Here is an 18,435-nt window from a genome sequence, read left to right as displayed (position 1 = left end):
CCAAGCCCTTTGTGACCCGACAGAGGGAGTCTTAAGAATGTCACCTTCGGTGTACTTGATTGGCCAAATCAGACACAAGGCCACGATTCAAGAGGCCTCGCCTCTCAAAGCAACACGTGCAGAAGGATTTGCAACTGTATTTTCAAAATGATTGGCGCTGTGGCGCAGCGGGTTAAGCCGATGCCTGTGATGCTGGTATCTCCTATTGGAGCACCGGCTGGAGTCCCGGCCGCTCTGTTTCCCATCCGGTTTCCAGGTTTCCCATCCTGGGAAGCCTGGGAAAGCTTGGGCCCCTGGGAAAGTGCTTGGGCCCCTGCCACCCGCATGGGAGACTCAGATGGAGTTCCATGCTCCTGGCTGTTGTGGCTATCTGGGGTGTGAACCAGCAGATGGAAATGGAAGATCTCTGTCTCTCCCTGTCTCTGTAACTCTGCCTTTCAAGTATACAACACATCTTTCATAAAAAGAAAAAAGAACTCTGAGGGTGGTCATCTGGGCCTAGCAAATGAGAGGGAAGAGGGGAAGCCCTAACGTAACCAGACACCCCTGTGGCAGCATCCACTCTGCGAAATATCTGGTTCCAGGCTCTGGGCTTCTCTCTTTCTTGCCGTCTGGAGGGCCTCACGGGAACAAAGGGTCACAGAGGGGCACCTCTGGGGAGCAACCTCAAACGTCTCCAGGACCCAGGCAGCTGAGATCGATGTGAAGCCGAGGGTGTGGGCAATAAGGAGTGGTGGGGACTGTGGGAAAGTAGACAGCGCACACGTCACTCCTCAAAGAGTCACCAACACTGAGACAGGCTCACAAAACACAGCTGCAGGTGAGCTGTGGGCTCCGAGCTGCTGACTCCCGAATTTCCACAAAAGAATCCGTGCTGGAGGGGACCTCAGAGGCCTCCAAGGTCAATGGTTTTCCAACTTTTTTTTTTTTTAAATCTAGAGCAGGTTTTTTTTTTTTTTTTTTTTTTTTTTTTGGACAGGCAGAGTGGATAGTGAGAGAGAGAAACAGAGAGAAAGGTCTTCCTTTTTGCCGTTGGTTCACCCTCCAATGGCCACTGCGGCCGGCGCATCTCGCTGATCCGAAGCCAGGAGCCAGGTGCTTCTCCTGGTCTCCCATGGGGTGCAGGGCCCAAGCACTTGGGCCATCCTCCACTGCCTTCCCGGGCCATAGCAGAGAGCTGGCCTGGAAGAGAGGCAACCGGGATAGAATCTGGCGCCTCAACCGGGACTAGAACCTGGTGTGCCGGCGCCGCAAGGCGGAGGATTAGCCTGTTAAGGCACGGCGCCGGCCTAGAGCAGGTCTTGTGGAAGAACCAGGACATAGAACACTGGATGGCAACTGGAATGAGCAGCCTAGAATCCCACATCAGTCTCCTGCTCCCTCCTCGAGGTGCCCCTGCGAAACCCTAGGGCTCCAGGGAACCCAGTTTGGAAATTAACCATTTAATATCTTTGTTCAAAAAAAGAAGAGAAGCGACCTGTCCAAATCCATATTTGAATCTGAGCGAACGGCAGAGCCAGGCTTCGACCCCAGGCCCTTTCTGACATGAAGATCGGAGCCCTTTCCACTGGCCGTGGTAGCAACACGTCTCCGGTGACAAAGCTGCGTGGTGGACAGAATGGTTTCTGGTGGCATGAGCCACCCCCTGCTGCCTTCTGCTCCCAGCCCCTTCTCAGCAGACAGGCGGTCTCAGTGAGGGCAAATGACTGGCAGGGCAGGAGCTAAGGGCAGAGCCAAGGGGAGTGTGTTGGGGGGATCTCCTAGCCAAGGGGTGGAGACCTTGGTTTTTGTCCAGTGCTGGAAAAGGAGTTAAGACAAAAATGAACCAGTGGACGGGGAAAACTCACAGGTTAAAGAAGGAAGTGAAGGGTGTCTCACCATTTGACCCAAGGTGGGCATGCATTCCAATTAAATTTTTTAAAAAAGATTTATTTATTCAATGAAAGTGTTACACAGAGAGAGGAGAGGTCTTCCATCTGCTGGTCCACTCCCCAGTTGGCTGCAAAGCTGTGCCGATCCAAAGCCAGGAGTCGGGAGCTTATTCCAGGTTTCCCACACGGGTGCATGGGCCCAAGGACTCGGGCCATCTTATACTGCTTTCCCAGGCCACAGCAGAGAGCTGGATCAGAAGTGGAACAGCCGGGACTTGAACTGGCGCTCATATGGGATGCTGGCACTGCAGGTGGTGGCTTTACCCACTACATCACAGTGCTGGCCCCTCCAATTAACTTTTAATTCCAAGTTTCCATGAACTTCCTATATGACCCTGGTATTTCTGTTAATGCTGCCTTTCCCACTACAGTTTGTTCCTGGAAGGCTCGGGACTGTGCTGATCACAGACCATATCAAAAGGGGGAAGATTCAGGCAGGAGCTGGCAACAATGGACACACACAGAGAGAGGGAGAGGGTTCTGGTGGAAAGCCCAAGACTGCTTCCTGGGCCACCTTTGCTCTGGCCCTTCTCCAGCCAAACCCTCCCCACCGGGCACAGCCTGCAGCTCCCCTGCTAGGGCGAGTTCCAGGTACCTGGGACCCCAGCGCTCCCTGTCCCGAAGGCCGGGGACTTGCTTGCAGGGTCCATGTTCCCCAGGTGACCAGATGGCACTGCTGTGCGGACCAAGTCCCCAAGCAGCCAGGAAGGGCTGAGGGGCAGCTCCCCTGGTGGTGGTGGGGGCCTAGGGTTGAGACACGGCCTGGCGGTCCTGGCAAGAGGAGGGAAAACAGGTCCCGGCCCAGACGCCCCTGCTGGCGCCCCCTGACCAGGTTTCTACAATGTTAGGGGAAGGTCAGTGGATTGAAGGCTTCCCCGGCTCTTCAGATAAAGAGAACTGTTCAGATAGAATTTCTTTTCAGTAGGCGATCAGGTGATGCTTAAAGTAAGAACCGCGTGGCTAGGGGCCAGCCCAAATGGGGTTCCAGTTCTAACTATGCCACCTTCTAGCTGTGTGGCCTCCGACAAGTTAATCTACTTCTCTGAGCCTATTTGGGCAACCATACAAATAGGGGTAATAATATTTTCTAAGATTGCTTTGGACTTTCAATTAAACAACACAGAGTCTAGCATATGGGAGAAACACAACAAATGCTTCCTAAAAATGATTTAAATTTGTTATATTCCTTTTTTTAATATAATTTACAATCAAGGAGCATGGTCTATCCAACGCATACCCACTGTGTCGGGCTGTGAGGCCTTGCACAAAGTGAGGCAGGGAGACGCCAGCTGGAAGCCGGGCAGCTCTGAGGATGTCTCTGTAGTCAGTGTCCAGGACACTGTGGCCCTCCCCACCAATGCGGCTGTGCCCCTGCCTGGGCATGAATGAGAGTGAACCAGGGCTGAGCGCACAGCAGCTCAGCGTTGTCCAGAAAAATCGATGGACGCTGTGCTGTGTTAGGCAATACACGGGTTCCTGAAAAGTTGGAGGTAAATCAATTTTTTCCCAGTTCAACACCCAGAGTCAGCTAAGCATTGAGCAGAGGCTACGTAGGACATGCACGCGTGTGTACACACACACACGCACATGCACACACACCATCAACTGTGGTTCTGGTTTCCAAAGGACCTTGCTGATGGCATCGTGTGGTCGATCCCTTTCTAAAGCAAAACACTCTTTAACGTGGGAAGAATTGCTTCCTAATTAACACCCTGTTTCTTTCTATATTTGTATTGGTCCGCCTGGATTTCCACAGTAAAGGTCTTTTTCCATTCTGGCATATGGCAAGCTTACAATGCGTATTTATTGACTACATACATATTGTTTAAAATCAAGGTGTTCCCATACCTGATAATCTCGCACACTTGTGCATAGGTGGATAACCCAAAAGTGCTGTTCGCATAGTGGACCTATCTGCTTCCCTAAGAACCTTGTTGGTTCTTAGAACCTTCCACAGTGGCAGCCACGACCCTAGCGTGGCATGAATGGGAACAAATCAAGCCTGGCTCATCCGCAGTGCAACCTGATCCAGAAAAATTGACACACGTGGCCCCGCCTGCAAAAGCAGGTGTCTGTCCTACCCATTTCCCTGGTGAGGCAACCAAGGCGCATCAGGAGCAACTGGTTCCTTTAAGTCCGTCTCTGAAAAGCCCGATGAAGTCCCAGTGCGACCTCACCAGCACGGCGGTCCAGACACTTGGGCCCTGGCCTACCTGACCTCGGGCCCTGCCAAGGATTCCCGTGCATGTGGACTGCAGGCTTCCAGGGTTTCAGCTCCTGCTCTCCCCACAGTGTGCAGCCTGCTGCCTCCCAAGGCGGTACGGACGTCTGATTCTGAAGTCGCCGTCTTCCCCTCCAGCCCCCGTCTCTGCCTGCCTGCTGGTTCTCCCCTCCACCTCTCCTCTCAGGTCCCCCTGGGACGAACTGTGACTTGAATGCATGGACTCAGCGAACCCTTCCTGAGCTCCCCTTAGAGTGGACACCAGGCGGAAGGCTGGAGACACCCAACTGAATAGGCCAGGACCCAGGCGCTCCGGGAACACAGGTGAGTGGAAAGAGTCACGTCGGAGGATCAGATGGAGGACCTGGGAGCGCCCAGGGGGACACGTACATCGGGCCGCAGGTGCTGGGGACATCTGAGCGGTGTTTTGAAGGATGAGTAAGAGTCCCTTAGATTGGTGGGGGAGGCAGGGGTTGGAGTGGGGTGATGCCAGTGGGAGGAAACAGCACAGGTAAAACTTCAGAGGTGTGGATTGGCAGGTGGGGAGGGGGCCCTCCCAGGCAGAGGTGGGGAGGCAGCAAGGGAGGCCAGAGAGGGAAGTGGGCCTGGAAGACGGCCGACTTCTCCACATTGTGCTGTTTGGATTTTATCTGAGATTTCCTGCAGGGCTTTCGGCCAGGGCATGATACGATCAAATTCCAATTTTAGGAAAATTACTCTGATAGCTGTGTGGGGGAGGGGTTGCGAGGGTAAAGGACGCATTTGGATTTGGGCACCGCTGCATGTCCAGCACTCAGTAGGTGCGCCGGCACCGGTAGGTGCTCACTGTGGAAGGGATGTAGGAGTGACTCAGGTAGGAGTCCACTACAGGAATCCAAGCGAAGGTCCTGAACTCCTACGATTATGGGAGCAGAGCGAGGCTGGGTAGGAAAATGAAGTCCAGCCAGGAAGTTCGAGAGGAACCGCTGACCATGGGAAATGAGTTAAAAAGGTACCCGGAGAGCAGAAGCAGAAATGGAACCGGGGGCGCCTGGAGATTCGAAAGTTGCTGCCACCTGCGGGCTGGAGGGGCAATGGTGGTGTTACCTGATCCTAGGAGGCCCAGGGACGGGCTGGGACCATGAAGAGGGGGCGCCCACGGCAGGTAGGGAGGACTCTCAGGAGACCAGCAGGAGGTTCACTGGGGGCTTGCACTGAAGGGAAGAGAGACAAAGAAGGATTGGGGGGAGGAGAAGCTGGGTGCCCTTCAGAGGTGGCCTACGTCGCTGCAAAAGGACCCAACCTTTCTTCTGCCATCAGCAGCAGCAGATGTGGGCCCCACGGGGAGGCAGCGTGACCTTGGGCAAGGTGGCTCTGAGTCAAGGCCATTTCCGGAGGGCTCCTGATGCGCACGTCCAGAGCCGGCAGAAGTCTTTCGGTCCTGAGAGGGCACGTGGGCAGCGCACCGCAGCCGCCGCCCAGAGCGACTGGATCCACACAGGAGCGGCAGCCAGCTGCCCCACGCAAAGAGTGAGACAAAGCGGCCTGGCCACGCTCGCTCTCCCACCTGCCAAGCTCCCTCCAGCGCCTTGTACCCGGCAACCTGGGCTGGAAGCCAGTGGGCAAGAGGGCCTGGGAAACAGAGCTTTTGAGGGCCAACCCCTGGGAGCTGTGCAGGGGAGGCAGGGAGAGGATGGCCCTGGGGGCAAACAGGTCTAGTGGACCCAATGACTGCTGGGAAAAGCAGACTCCAGGGAAAAGTCTGGCCCTGGGGGGTGGGCGGGGGCTTGGTGAATGGTAGGGGTGCCATTCCCAGAGAAGAGGAAGACAAGGTGCATACCTTGGAGGAAGATGCCCCTGGACCACGCCAACCAAGCCGTGCAGCTGGCGGCTCAGTGCCTCTTTTAAGTTCCTGCACAAAATAACCCTGAAAGACCAAAAGCATAGGGGGGCTCCCTCCTGGCCACAGAACGAAGCGTGCCACTGGCGCCCTCCCTACCACCTCTCAGACTGCCGGGGCTGGCTCAGCTCCCCACCGCCCTTGCAGCCAACCCGGCCCTTCCCTACACCCCTGCCTCGGCTGGCCACCAGCACTGTTCATAGCCACCTGGACCTGAGCAACGCTCACACAGTCCCACTCGGCCCCAGCTCAAGGATCTTCTTCTGAGTCCTCCCTAAATCCTCTCTCCCCCTACAAATTGCCGTCTCTCCGCTGGGTCCCCAATGGTGTGTTAAGTGCTTGATTGCTCCACCACGTGTGAGCTATTTCCCCATCTTTCTGGGTCTCAGTGTTTTCCTCCGTGACATGGACCACAGGAGGTGGTAGTGGTCCCACAGGTTCCACGCTAGGCACAGGGACTCCCACACTGGAGGCCGCATCTAATTCGAGCTGTTATTGCTGCTTTAATTTTCATCTATTAATCCCCAGCGCCTAGCCCTTAGTGGACGCTTAGTGCTTGTTGAATGCACGGAGAATTAATAAGGACAAGGATGTATTCCTAGGGCTCCGCCTGGTTTTAGAAAGTTAACGATTTAGCAGAAGTTCAAGGTCGCCTGCGTTGGGCGTCCAGGGGCTCTAAACTGACCAGGTTCCGATTCCGAGCTGTTTTCATGGAGCTCGGCGCAGGGTCTGGCGCACACTCCGCGCTCACCCTAGGCACTCTGCAGCATCCACGGGGCCGTGGCCGCAATGACTGCCCCCCCACCCCCCCACCTACCCCGACGCCCAGGCTGGCACCCGGGCCCCAGACTCCGCAGCGCGTGCGGAGGCCCGGGGAGGGGCAGGGATCCGGCGGCCGCGGCCACGTGGGCCCCTTCCGCCCGCTCCCACACCCTTTGTTTCCCACCCGCCTGGCTCAGGAAGCTCTTTCTGCGAGTCACCGCGAAGGGGCGGCCCGGGAGCCTGGGGAAGCTATTTCCGTGCAATCCGGGCGGCGAGGAGGTGGAGGCGGCGCAGAAGGCCCCGTGTTTGCTTTCGTTTCGTCCAACAGAAGGTTCTATTTGTGGAAGCGAACAGACGCTGGGGATTAGAGCTGGGAGGAGGCAGGAAAGGGGGGGGGGGAAGCCACATCCACTACCACGCACAGGTCTTCCCCGGAACTACCGCGTGGGGGTGAATGACTGTCTCTGGAACTCATCACCCGCCGCAGGCTCCCTCCCCACCCGCACCCCTCTCCTCTGGCTGCAGCCTGGCCGCCCCCGGCTCCCACCGGAGTCCCAAGGTGCTGGGCTGCGGGGGGATCCCCGGGGCCGAAGGCGTAACCGCGGGGCCGCAGCGAGCGGCGGGTGCAGAGAAGCGCGCCGCGCGTGCCCGCGGCCCATTGTGCTCGCTGTGAATGAGGCGCGCGCACCAATCAGCGGCCGCTTCGCCCCCCGAGGCCCCGCCCTCCCGCCCACGTCCCCGAGACCCTGACGTCACGGGAACTTTTCCTCCGCCCCCTCCTTCGGCCGCTCGCGCGGAGCCGGGGGCCTGCAAGGAGGGCGCGCGCCGCCTCCTGCCCTGCCCAGCCCGGGGGCCGAGTGCGCGCGCTCCGGGCGGCCCGGGACGCACCACCTGCGCCCGAGCGCGCGCCGCTCCGAGCATCCCAGGCCCGCGGGCCACCCCCCGCCCCCCAGCCTCCTGCCCCTCCCCCCCAGTCTCCTCCCTCCGCTCCGGGGACTGCTCGCCGGGTGGCGGAGCCGGAGTCGTCGCGGCCACCTCATTGCACAACCCGGCTCCCCAACTGTTTACACAGGCCGGCCTGTGAGTGTGTGTGTGTATACAGCGTGAGTCACCGGGAGGCGGAGGAGGTGGAGGAAAAGGAGAAGGAGGAGTGCGCTGGCCGGGATCGGCGCGGCGCACACACTCACTCACACTCAGTCACTCTCTCCGAGCGCGTCGCGCCCGCTCGCACACGCCCGCAGTCCCGGAGCGCGCGCAGGACCCCCGGGCGCCGCGGAAAAGTTGCTTCGGCTTTGATTGCTCCGGGACGTGCGCTGGCTCCGCGGCTCTGCGCAGCCCGCGGGATCCTGTGCTCGTGGCCCGGGACCCCGGGAACGCAGGCCGGCGGCCGCCCCCTGCGCGGGGGCCCCACGTCGGCGGCCGCGGGGGTCCGAGGACCTGAGCCGGCCGCCGCCCCCCGGCCGCTGAGCCAGCGTGGTCTCCGCGTGTGCACCCGACAGCGCCGAGCAGCCACTCCCGCTGTGGCCCCCGTGGGGGCCGAGCCCAGCCCGCTCTGCAAACTCCATCCCGCGGGCTGGAAGAAGTCGCGGCGCCCCCGCCGAGCCCGCAGCGCCTTCCTGCGCGGATCCGGGATCTTACAAAGCCGGGACCGCCCCGGCCGGGGACGGGATGCGGGCCGGTCCCGTGCGCTCTTCCATGAGCGGCGCCTCGCAACCCCGGGGCCCGGCCCTGCTGCTCCCGGCCGCTCGGGGCACCCCGACCAAACGGCTGCTGGATGCGGACGACGCGGCGGCGGCGGCGGCCAAGTGCCCGCGACTCTCCGAGTGCCCAAGCCCCCCGGACTACCTCAGCCCCCCCGGCTCGCCGTGCAGCCCGCAGCCCCTGCCCGCTGCGCCGGGGGCCGGCGGCGGCTCCGGGAGCGCGCCGGGGCCCAGCCGCATCGCGGACTACCTGCTACTGCCCCTAGCCGAGCGCGAGCATGTGTCCCGGGCGCTGTGCATCCACACGGGCCGCGAGCTGCGCTGCAAGGTAGGCGCCCCGGGGAGCACCGGCGGGGGGATCGGGGGCGCGGGGCGCGGTGCCCGACGTCCCTCCGACGCGGGGGGCTCGGGGGGCAGGGCGGGTTGGTGCGGGGAGCCCGACCAGGCGGCCATTGACCGAGTTCACCCTTTTGGAGAGAGGTGTAAAGGGGGGATTCGCAGGCAAGCGGAAGTGCAGGGTTCAATTGCTTTATAGTCCTTGCTTGGCGCTGAGTTTAGCGCGTGGCGTTCCCATATAAGTTGTGGAATTGCAATGGATTCCAGGGCCATGCCATTCCCCTTCTCTCATTCTGCTCGCCGCCCCGCCCGCCCGCCCTTGTCCTGGAAGGACGCCCCGCAGTGGGTGCCTGCTCGGAGCCGGGAGCCGCCGGCCGCCCCCTCGCCGGGGCTCCGCTGCGGCTGGGAAGACCCGGGCCGGCCCGTGCCCTAGGGATTCCGACGGGAGCCCGCGCTGGCACGCGAGCACCGCCCTGCCCAGGGCCGGTCCGGGGCGGGGGGTCTTCCAGCCGCGGCGGGGGGAATTTGCCCGGAGTCGGAAAGTGGGGAACCCCCCCCCCCGCCCGCTAGGCGTCCTCGCTTCCATTCACTTTATTTTCCGGTCAGCGGTTTGCATTTGCACCGCAGGGAGGAGGAGGTGGCACTGGGACAGGCAGAACCCGCCGGGTCCGCGGCCGTCCCCGCCCCTGGAGGTTGGCACTGCGGTCGCAGGCTCCCCTTGAGGAGCCGCCTTCCGCCCACCCGGGCTGGGCGCCCCCAAGTTAAACTTGCTCTTGGATTTTCCGTAACTCACCTGACGCCCCCCCTGCCCCCCGCCAACCTTCCTCCAGGGCTTGCTGCTGCCACCTACCGTCCTGCCCCTATGAAATTGCAAATGTACAATCAAGCCCAGGTTTTTAAGCGGGGAGAAACCTTTTTCGGTGACTGGGGCTGAGAGCTGTTCTGGGGAAAGCGGGGTGTGTGTGTGTGTGTGTGTGCGCTGTGGGGTGGGATAGGAGGCGGAGAGGCAGCAGCAGGAGGCAGCCAGGCCTCAGAGGTGGGGTGGGTCTGGCCGTTGTGCAACCCCTTCCAGTTCCTCCAAGCAGATAATAGCTGAATCCAGATGGTGACAGCCCGTGTGTCACCGTTTCCAGTTGAGTCTAGGATATGAGTAACCGGACTAAACAGAGGGCCCTTAAAGAGACCAGCCAGCTTCTTAGGGGAGATGCTGCCGATTCCTGGAGCGGGGTGGGTGGGAGGGGGCCTAAACAAACAATGGAACAAAGAAAAACCATTGGGACGGTCCAGTACCCCACCTGTGAGAACTGGGTGCACCTGACTCACACGGCAGGCAGGTCGCTTAATGCTGCCTGGTCACAGGCTGTCCAGCCAAGTCATTTGTTCCTTCTGACAGCTCTGTGGCCCCCGCTTCCCCCGGGAGGCTGCGGAGTCATGGGCCGGTGCCCTCTCTGGGCCGAGCCCTTTGCCTCTGCAGGAGACACATGGACTTCCTGCAGGCTCTCGCCAGCGTGCTCTGCAAACCAGGAAGGGCCCCAGTGGGTGGGAGCCCTGGGGGCTTAGCTCTCAGGGTCCCTGGAGAAGACTGACAGGCGGGCACAGAAGACTGTTCTTTGAAACCGCTCATGGGGAGGGGGTAGCTCTCTGGTTGTTTGCTAGCCTTAGAGGTTAGTGGCTGTGAGGGTACTAGGGGTCCCTGGGGCAGCATCAGAGATAAGGAAGCCGCATGCATAGAGCCCAGAGGTGGAGCACTTCAGTCGGGCTCCCTGGGGGATCTGGGAGCTAGTCTCCGCCTTTCTCAGCCCCTTAAGCACCCCTCCCCATTCTCTCCGCAGGTGTTTCCCATTAAACACTACCAGGACAAAATCAGGCCTTACATCCAGCTGCCGTCACACAGGAACATCACCGGCATCGTGGAAGTGATCCTTGGGGAGACCAAGGCCTACGTCTTCTTTGAGAAGGACTTCGGGGACATGCACTCCTACGTGCGAAGCCGGAAGAGGCTGCGGGAAGAGGAGGGCGCCAGGCTCTTCAAGCAGATCGTCTCTGCGGTCGCCCACTGCCACCAGTCGGCCATCGTGCTAGGGGACCTGAAGCTTAGGAAGTTCGTCTTCTCCACGGAGGAGAGGTGAGCAGCCGCCACAGCGCCTCCTCCTGTGGCCCCTTGGAACCCACGTAAAGGCACGGGTCGTGCAGTTGGGTGCAGTGTGTTGGTGCACAGCAAAACCAGGGGCTCAGTTGTCCCAGAGGTAGTTTTAGAAGTCCTGAGGAGTCATGGCCAAGGTTGGTTTATTCTACATTCTGGGGGGCGGGGTCTGGAGACACCTTGGTGCCTCTGCGGATGTCACTTGGCGGCAAGATGCTCTACCCCCAGGACCAGGCTTAGTCCCCATTGCTGTCCACCAGCTCGGTCTTCTGGGGTAGGAGCATCAGCTTTGCCCTTCACAATGACCGAGTTCTACAGGGAGTTTGCAAGTCTTGTTTTTGTACCTCGAAGGCGTGACGGAGCTAGGCTGTCCTGTTTGCAGAATCTCACTCTGCCTTTGTTTCCCACCTCGGGCTGGGCTCCCCATACTTTCTCCACGTTTCCCTGGTGACTTTTTAAGATAATCCGGTTTGGATTCACCTTCAGAAAACAGCCACATTGAATAATAAATGGAAGTTGGCTAGAATTGATTGCTAAATATAGCTCCTGGCTTACCTCACAAAGGACGAGATGAAGCTGATAAGAGCATAATGAAGTGTTTAGATTCAGAGTGGAGGTTCCAGAACCAGAGTGCAGGAAGCTGCATGGGGGGGACTGCGCCTGATTTTAAGAGGTGGCTCGCATCCCTGGTGGGAAGACTAGTAGGAGTAAGAGACTTGTAGATGTGGGAGTGAGTTATTTTGTTGTCTGTGTTCACACAATGCTTCCCCCACGTGGAATCTCTCACTGCATGAGTTATCAGTCACTCCAGTGCGCGCTAAAAAGTACGGGGGTGAATTGCCAGGCAGCCCGACTTTTTATCTGCCCTTGCAATAATTATTGGTACATACTGATTAGCAAAGAAACGCGTACTGTTGGCAATGGAGAGGTTTCCAATTCCTGGAATATGCTCCTTTGATACGGAGAGGCATTTTTCTGAAACATGCCTTACACACCTCCTTACTAGCTTTTGAAATCTGCATTGCACAGGCAGATGTCATGGGCACGGGGTTTGGCAAGCCGAGGGTTAAGCAATGGCAGGCTGACGCTAGTCGTGTAACCAGCACAGGTGCAGGGTTTTAGTGCTCCAGCGGCCAATCAGGAGCAGACAGTGTGCGTTGAGTCATATTTTCCGTTTACAGAACCAATGGGTATTTTACATAACGACTAGGAGGTCACGCTGAGGACATACCGAAGTTAGCACATGTATACTACACTCCAGGGAACAGGAAGGCAGGAAGGAAAAAAAAAAAAACAACAGAACCAAACCAGCAGACCTTTAAGAGGAAAAGGAATTGACCCATCCGCCAGGACTGCATGTTTGCATCTGAGTTCGCAACAAGGGACTTAGTGAAGTTGGAAGTGTTTCAGAAAAGGCAGGAAAAGCAGGCTGCCAGGGATGGTGGCAGTCCCCACCTGGCTGTGGGGACCTTGGGTACTTGGGTGGCCAGTGCTGAATGAGACAGCCTTCCGGCACAAAGGTTGTCAAAGTTCGGCTGTTACCTGAACAGAGACCCCTGTGTACTATAAATATGCTTGCGTGTTGGCGTACCATTCTAGGAAGGACCTGTGTGTGTGTGTGTGTTTGCGTGTGTATGAAGAATTTTAGGGGCCCTACACCCCACCAAGTCCACCAGCCACTTCTGTTTCTCTCTCCGGTCCAGGCCAAGCATTCTTTGCAATTAAACACCCCAATAAATGTAATTAACATTCCTTGCAACTTTCCCATCATGGCCATCCCAGGCAGGGCCCAGGTGGACAGAGTTCCCCCTGTGGGTCTGTATCGGTGTGGGCAGCTGGGCTGTGCGTGATGACAATGACGGTGGGCTGTGGTTCTCTGAAGCAGAGTGTGTGTCCTGATGGCCCGGCAGTCAGTGGAGTGGTAAAAGAGATGGGTTTGTAGGATGTTTGCGCCCTGAAGGATTCCCTGTTCTTCCTCTGGTAGCTTTTGTAGAAAATGTCAGTGTTCCCCCGAGACAAGCTCCGGGTGGTACAGCAAGCGATGTGAACTTTGTCAGTTGCGTAACCCCCATTAGGCTATCTCTTATGAGCTCCGGCATCATGAATACTATTTGGGGCTTTGCATCATACTCTCCACCCCGGGTGCTCTCTCGCTACCTTGCAAACAATTATTGCAGTGTGTATTGCCTTGTGAAATCCCAAGTCCTGGGCACTTACAGGGCACTGCTTACTGGATGAAGGGGTGAGTGGCACTCGCGAGGCCTTTGCTGTTTGTGCCTGTGGGTGCTGATCTGGAAGTAATAACGCCTTGGTTCCTCTTTGCCGGCAGGACCCAGCTCAGGCTGGAAAGTCTGGAAGATACCCACATCATCAAGGGGGAAGACGACGCCTTGTCAGACAAGCACGGGTGTCCAGCCTACGTGAGCCCCGAGATTCTCAACACCACGGGGACCTACTCCGGGAAGGCGGCGGACGTTTGGGGCCTCGGGGTGATGCTGTACACCCTGTTGGTCGGACGATACCCCTTCCACGACTCGGACCCCAGCGCCCTCTTCTCCAAAATCCGACGTGGACAGTTCTGCATTCCCGAGCACATTTCCCCCAAAGCCAGGTGCCTCATTCGCAGCCTCCTGAGACGGGAGCCCTCCGAGAGACTCACAGCTCCCGAGATCCTGCTCCATCCCTGGTTCGAATCCGCCTTGGAACCCGGGTACGTCGACGCGGAAATGGGAACCGCAGACCAGACTGTGCCCGAGTTCCAGGAGGACAGTGACATGAGTTCCTTCTTCTGCTAATCCCCAAAACCTCAGAAACCTCGAAATTCTCACACATGGCATTTCCAGTTCTAAAGACGGACAGGCCCTTGGGCGTGGCGCCAACCAGATAGAGGGGACCGCCTCGGGGGGGCCAGCACTGCTGAAACCCTCGTGGCACCTGCCGGCCTTCTTTGGGCGGAACGGCTGCTGACACTCTGATTGGCTGCACCTGCAAAGTGGTTCCCCTTCTGAATGAACCCTCGCCGGCGCCCCTCTGTGACACCTGGGGGTGCTGCGACTTTGGAAGGTGGCAGAGAGCTTGGACATCCTCCACCGTGTGTTCGAGCGGAATGAACTTGAGCGTTCGAGTGGAAGATGATGCAGCTCACACGACGGCAGTTTGGGTGGCAATAACCATATCTGAACAGGGTGACGGATAGTTTGGGCCAATAAACCTAGCATCTTGGAACTCATCTTTGGTAGCTGGCGTTGCTACCGCAGCTTCTCGAATCAGAAAGTTCTTTTTGGTTTAACACTCATCCTTTCTCACACTCACACTTTACCCTTGACTCTGCTCTGCTTTTTGGAGCACACTGTTTTAGGAGCTCAGGAGCCCGCCCGCACCTTGAACCCAGACCCTCTCTGCACCAATACCTTCTCCCCGCCCTTGAAATCTCGCCCGCCCCCATAGCTATAAAAGCACTTACCAGCTGATCGCCCAAAAGACCTGAGCTCAAACAGAGAGACTGCAGAGTTTTAAAAATAAGTTGAGTGTTTGGGGATTGTTAGCTTTCTAGGTTCTGCCCAAGTATGCTAGTACTTATCCTTTTCCCCCAAGGCCATCTAAGGGTGGAGCATTGTGTGGGAGGAGGAGGGTGAGTAGGAGACTCCCCGTCTCCCAGTCCCAGTGCAAACGTGAAGCATCTCTGTGCTTTGGAGAGAGGGGTCGTTGGATAGTCTTAGACTCTCAGCCCAACTTCCGGAATTCTGCTTGGACCCCTCGGGGTATGCTCTGCCTCCGGCAGGGTTTGTTGCCTGCAGTTTGGCATGAGGGTGTGTCCCTGTTTCCCATGCGCTGTGGTGTAAGAGTAGATCCATCTGATCAGCTGCTGGGGTGAGAGCAAGCCCCAAATCTTTGAGGGCCAACCTCTTTCTGCCACCTCCCAACACAGAAATATGCCGCCCCCTCCCCTTCCCCTCTCTCCTCTCCCCCACCTCAGCTCTCCTCACCGGTGGGGGGGGGGGGATCTGGCCTCTGGCTGCCCCCAGAGGTGGAAACGCCCCCCAAGAGAGAAGAGCTTCACGGAGAAACTGCAACTTGCATTAAACAAGTGTAGACGAAACGTCAGCCACTGTTGTGGACAGTGCTGGAATCTGGTGGTTACACGGGTAAACCAAACATACTGTATTTAGAGAAATGGCACAACAACAGGCAGCCAGCTTTAAGGGCTACGCCGAGGCAAACTAAACTACTAACCTGCATTGTGAGAATGCCGCATATACCTCACGTACTGTGTACTTTGTACATATATTTGACCTTTTATACATACTGTCCGGTGTCGTTAGGCTCGTCGTGTCGTCTTGTCTGTCTGAATAACCCGCGTGTCTAAAAGCCACGTGAATGTGAATGACTGTTGGCAGCGTTGCCTCGACAGAGCCGTGGGACTGGAAGAGGGAGGGCAGGCGTCTGTCGCACGAGCGCTCTCGTGGTTGCTGTTGTATCTGTGATGCGTTCTGGGCTGGCCGAGGCTTCTGCCGGGAAAGCTAGAAACACTAGACCCTTCCTGTACATGTGTACATATGTGAACCTTGAGACAGCCATTTCCGACTTGTAGAGAAATTTTAATAAATCTGGTTTCGTAAAGAGATGTGGTGAATTTCGTGTTTTTTTGAACCCGGTCTGCCTTTGCCATTTGCATTTTGGGACTGGGATGTGCAGGCCCCTGGCGCCTGGGCTGAGACTCTCGAAGAGGAGATGGAGAGGGAGACGGATGATGATGGTTGTCTCACCTTTGGTGGACTTGAATTTGCTTGCTTTTATTTTTTTTTTCCCATTTAAATGGGCACATTCACTTTCTTCTTTCTTTTTCTTTTTTGGCAAATTCACTTTGAGAGGTGAGACCCATTGGGTGAAACTGGGTTGGTGGGCGCTGTGGATTGAATTTGGAGTTGAGAAGCCTTGAGTTGCAAATCCTCCTAGATTTTAATCTTCTTCTGGGTCCCCTACCCCTGAAGACTTCACACAAGCTGCGAGCACTCCTTGGAGCAATGTCATGGATATCCAACAGGATTTTGTGATTCTTGCAGAAGTTATGGGTCCCTGAAGGCATCCTGGGTGCTCCCCCACATCAGACCTAATTAAAATGGCTACTGAGGCATTTCCTTGTCGTTTGCCCTCTGTAAGTATAAACATGGGAATGGAAGCAAAGAAAAAGTAAGGCAACGTTCATTTGAGTCCCACAGGTAGAGAAAGGATTTTTGACTTAGATGAATAGCTTCCGTTACTTCAGCAACTCTTAGAAGGTAAATTAGCATCTAGATCAATTAAAATATTTTATGGTATAAAGTGTGGCGAATATACAGAAAAAAGCACATCTAAGTGTGCAGCTGGGAGAATTTTCACAAACCGAGTGGACTAGCGAAACCAGTAGATCTAGAGAGCAAAAGACAAGACCCCAAGAGCCCCGTGCAGCCCCTACCTGACACCTGCTCCCAGCGCAATCGCTGTGGGACAGAGCTTTAGCTCTGAACGGCAAAAATTGGAACACAGACTAACTTCTCACTCCACGCTCACGTGAGGAGGTGCACAGAGGCGACACCTGTTCTGTAAGACCAGGCTGAGGCTGCCCAGGCAAGCACACCTGTGACATCGGGGTAAGCGCAACTGACTGGGGACCCTGGACCAGGAAGTTCAGAAAAGAAATGGGGAAAGCCCATCGGAAGCAATGTGGAAAGTCGCCACATGCTTGGGTAGTTTAGAAACGAGGAGACAGCCTGGGGCTGGGGGCATCCCATGGCTGGGACCTTAAACTTGATGTTGCTGGAGCAGCCTCTGGAACGGGTAGGTTTGAGTGTCTCTCTGCTCGAGTGAACCTAGACAGGGCTCAGCGTATCTCCTTGGGCATCCAGAATGCTAACACTTTGGACTTGGCCGAGTTTTTAATCTAAGGATTTCAAAACACTTTGCAAGCAATTAAGGTTACAACACCAGTTGGTACTGTTGTTACATGCACCCAATGGAGAGAAATATGGGTCAGGATTGGCTGGGATGGCATGTGATGCCACAAATCCATAAATTTAATCTCTGCGAAGGTGGAACAAATCTGGGGCAATCACAGCCAGTTAGATTACAGAGGTCAGGACAAGCACGCAGGAAAGCTGATCACTTTTCTTTTCCCTCGTCTCCTTCACGTACTTGTCATGTGTATTGTTCAAGGAACACCTGTCTTTTGAAAGGCAACAGATTTTATTACGTATTCGTGAGGCAGAGAAACAGACGTCTCTGTAACCTCTTACCCGTATTATACTTTTTAGAAGTTTCTCTGTCTCATGGCCGGCGCCGTGGCTCAACAGGCTAATCCTCCGCCTAGCGGCGCCGGCACACCAGGTTCTAGTCCCGGTCGGGGCACTGGATTCTGTTCCGGTTGCCCCTCTTCCAGGCCAGCTCTCTGCTATGGTCTGGGAGTGCAGTGGAGAATGGCCCAAGTGCTTGGGCCCTGCACCCCATGGGAGACCAGGAGAAGCACCTGCCATCGGATCAGCGCGGTGTGCTGGCCGCGGTGCGCCGGCCTCAGCGTGCCAGCCGCGGCAGCCATTGGAAGGTGAACCAATGGTAAAGGAAGACCTTTCTCTCTGTCTCTCTCTCTCTCACTGTCCACTCTGCCTGTCAAAAAATAAATAAATAAAAGAAGTTTCTCTGTCTCTGCTCCCTCTAATATACAAAGCAGTTGAATGAAACAGGTAAGTTAAATATTTTCCTTGTTGTATAGGTTGGAAAACTGAAGTTCAAGTGTCTTTCCGTAGCCACTCAGGAGCAGCCGCTCAGAGCTGGGGTCTGGGTCTTGGGTCTCCATGCCCAGTGCTGTTTCTGTGTGATGCCACCACACAGCGTCTCCTGCTAAAGATGATGAAGAGAGAAGGAGTCCATGAGAGGTCTTCAAAAAAAGCATGGAAAACATGTATTATGAAAGTATGCATGGATTTCAAAATAATTTTTTTAAACTAAGAATGGAAGAATTCTATTTTTTTTTTAAACAGGCAGAGTTAGACAGTGAGAGAGAGAGAGACAGAGAGAAAGGTCTTCCTTTTTGCTGTTGGTTCACCCTCCAATGGCCGCTGCGGCCGGCGCATCGCGCTGATCCGAAGCCAGGAGCCAGGTGTTTCTCCTGGTCTCCCATGCGGGTGCAGGGGCCCAAGCACTTGGGCCATCCTCCACTGCCTTCCCGGGCCACAGCAGAGAGCTGGACTGGAAGAGGAGCAACCGGGACTAGAATCCAGTTCTAGTCCCATATGGAACTAGTCCCATCCATTATGGGATGCCGGCGCCACAGGTGGAGGATTAACCAAGTGAGCCATGGTGCTGGCCCCTCAAAATAAATTTTTTTGCACCAAAATAAACTTATTTTTCAACCCATTTTCCATGAACTTTGTGAAGTCCTTGTACAGAGTCTTTTTTTTTCTTTTTTAAAGATTTTATTTATTTATTTG

The 18,435-nt window shown here is 56.4% G+C and overlaps 1 protein-coding gene across 1 annotated transcript; it reads left to right on the top strand.

Moving 5' to 3' along the window:
* The first annotated feature begins 7,816 nt into the window (after window positions 1-7,816).
* On the top strand, window positions 7,817-15,594 carry TRIB1 (tribbles pseudokinase 1). Its single transcript, XM_062187997.1, has 3 exons — window positions 7,817-8,821; window positions 10,662-10,954; window positions 13,302-15,594. The coding sequence occupies exons 1-3, from the start codon at window positions 8,462-8,464 to the stop codon at window positions 13,765-13,767; spliced, it is 1,119 nt and encodes a 372-aa protein (XP_062043981.1). The 5' UTR covers window positions 7,817-8,461; the 3' UTR covers window positions 13,768-15,594.
* Window positions 15,595-18,435: the final 2,841 nt, after the last annotated feature.

The sequence above is a fragment of the Lepus europaeus genome, chromosome 4 (assembly GCF_033115175.1).
Source record: "Lepus europaeus isolate LE1 chromosome 4, mLepTim1.pri, whole genome shotgun sequence".
NCBI lineage: Eukaryota > Metazoa > Chordata > Mammalia > Lagomorpha > Leporidae > Lepus > Lepus europaeus.
Note: the sequence above shows the minus strand (reverse complement) of the source record. Positions and strands in the feature narration are given on the sequence as shown.

Excerpts from the sequence above, each read along its gene's own strand:
- TRIB1 (XM_062187997.1), top strand. The coding sequence starts at position 8,462 with ATGCGGGCCGGTCCCGTGCGCTCTTCCATGAGCGGCGCCTCGCAACCC. Across the intron at positions 8,822-10,661 it reads GCCGCGAGCTGCGCTGCAAG|GTGTTTCCCATTAAACACTA; the intron begins GTAGGCGCCCCG and ends TTCTCTCCGCAG. Across the intron at positions 10,955-13,301 it reads GTCTTCTCCACGGAGGAGAG|GACCCAGCTCAGGCTGGAAA; the intron begins GTGAGCAGCCGC and ends CTTTGCCGGCAG.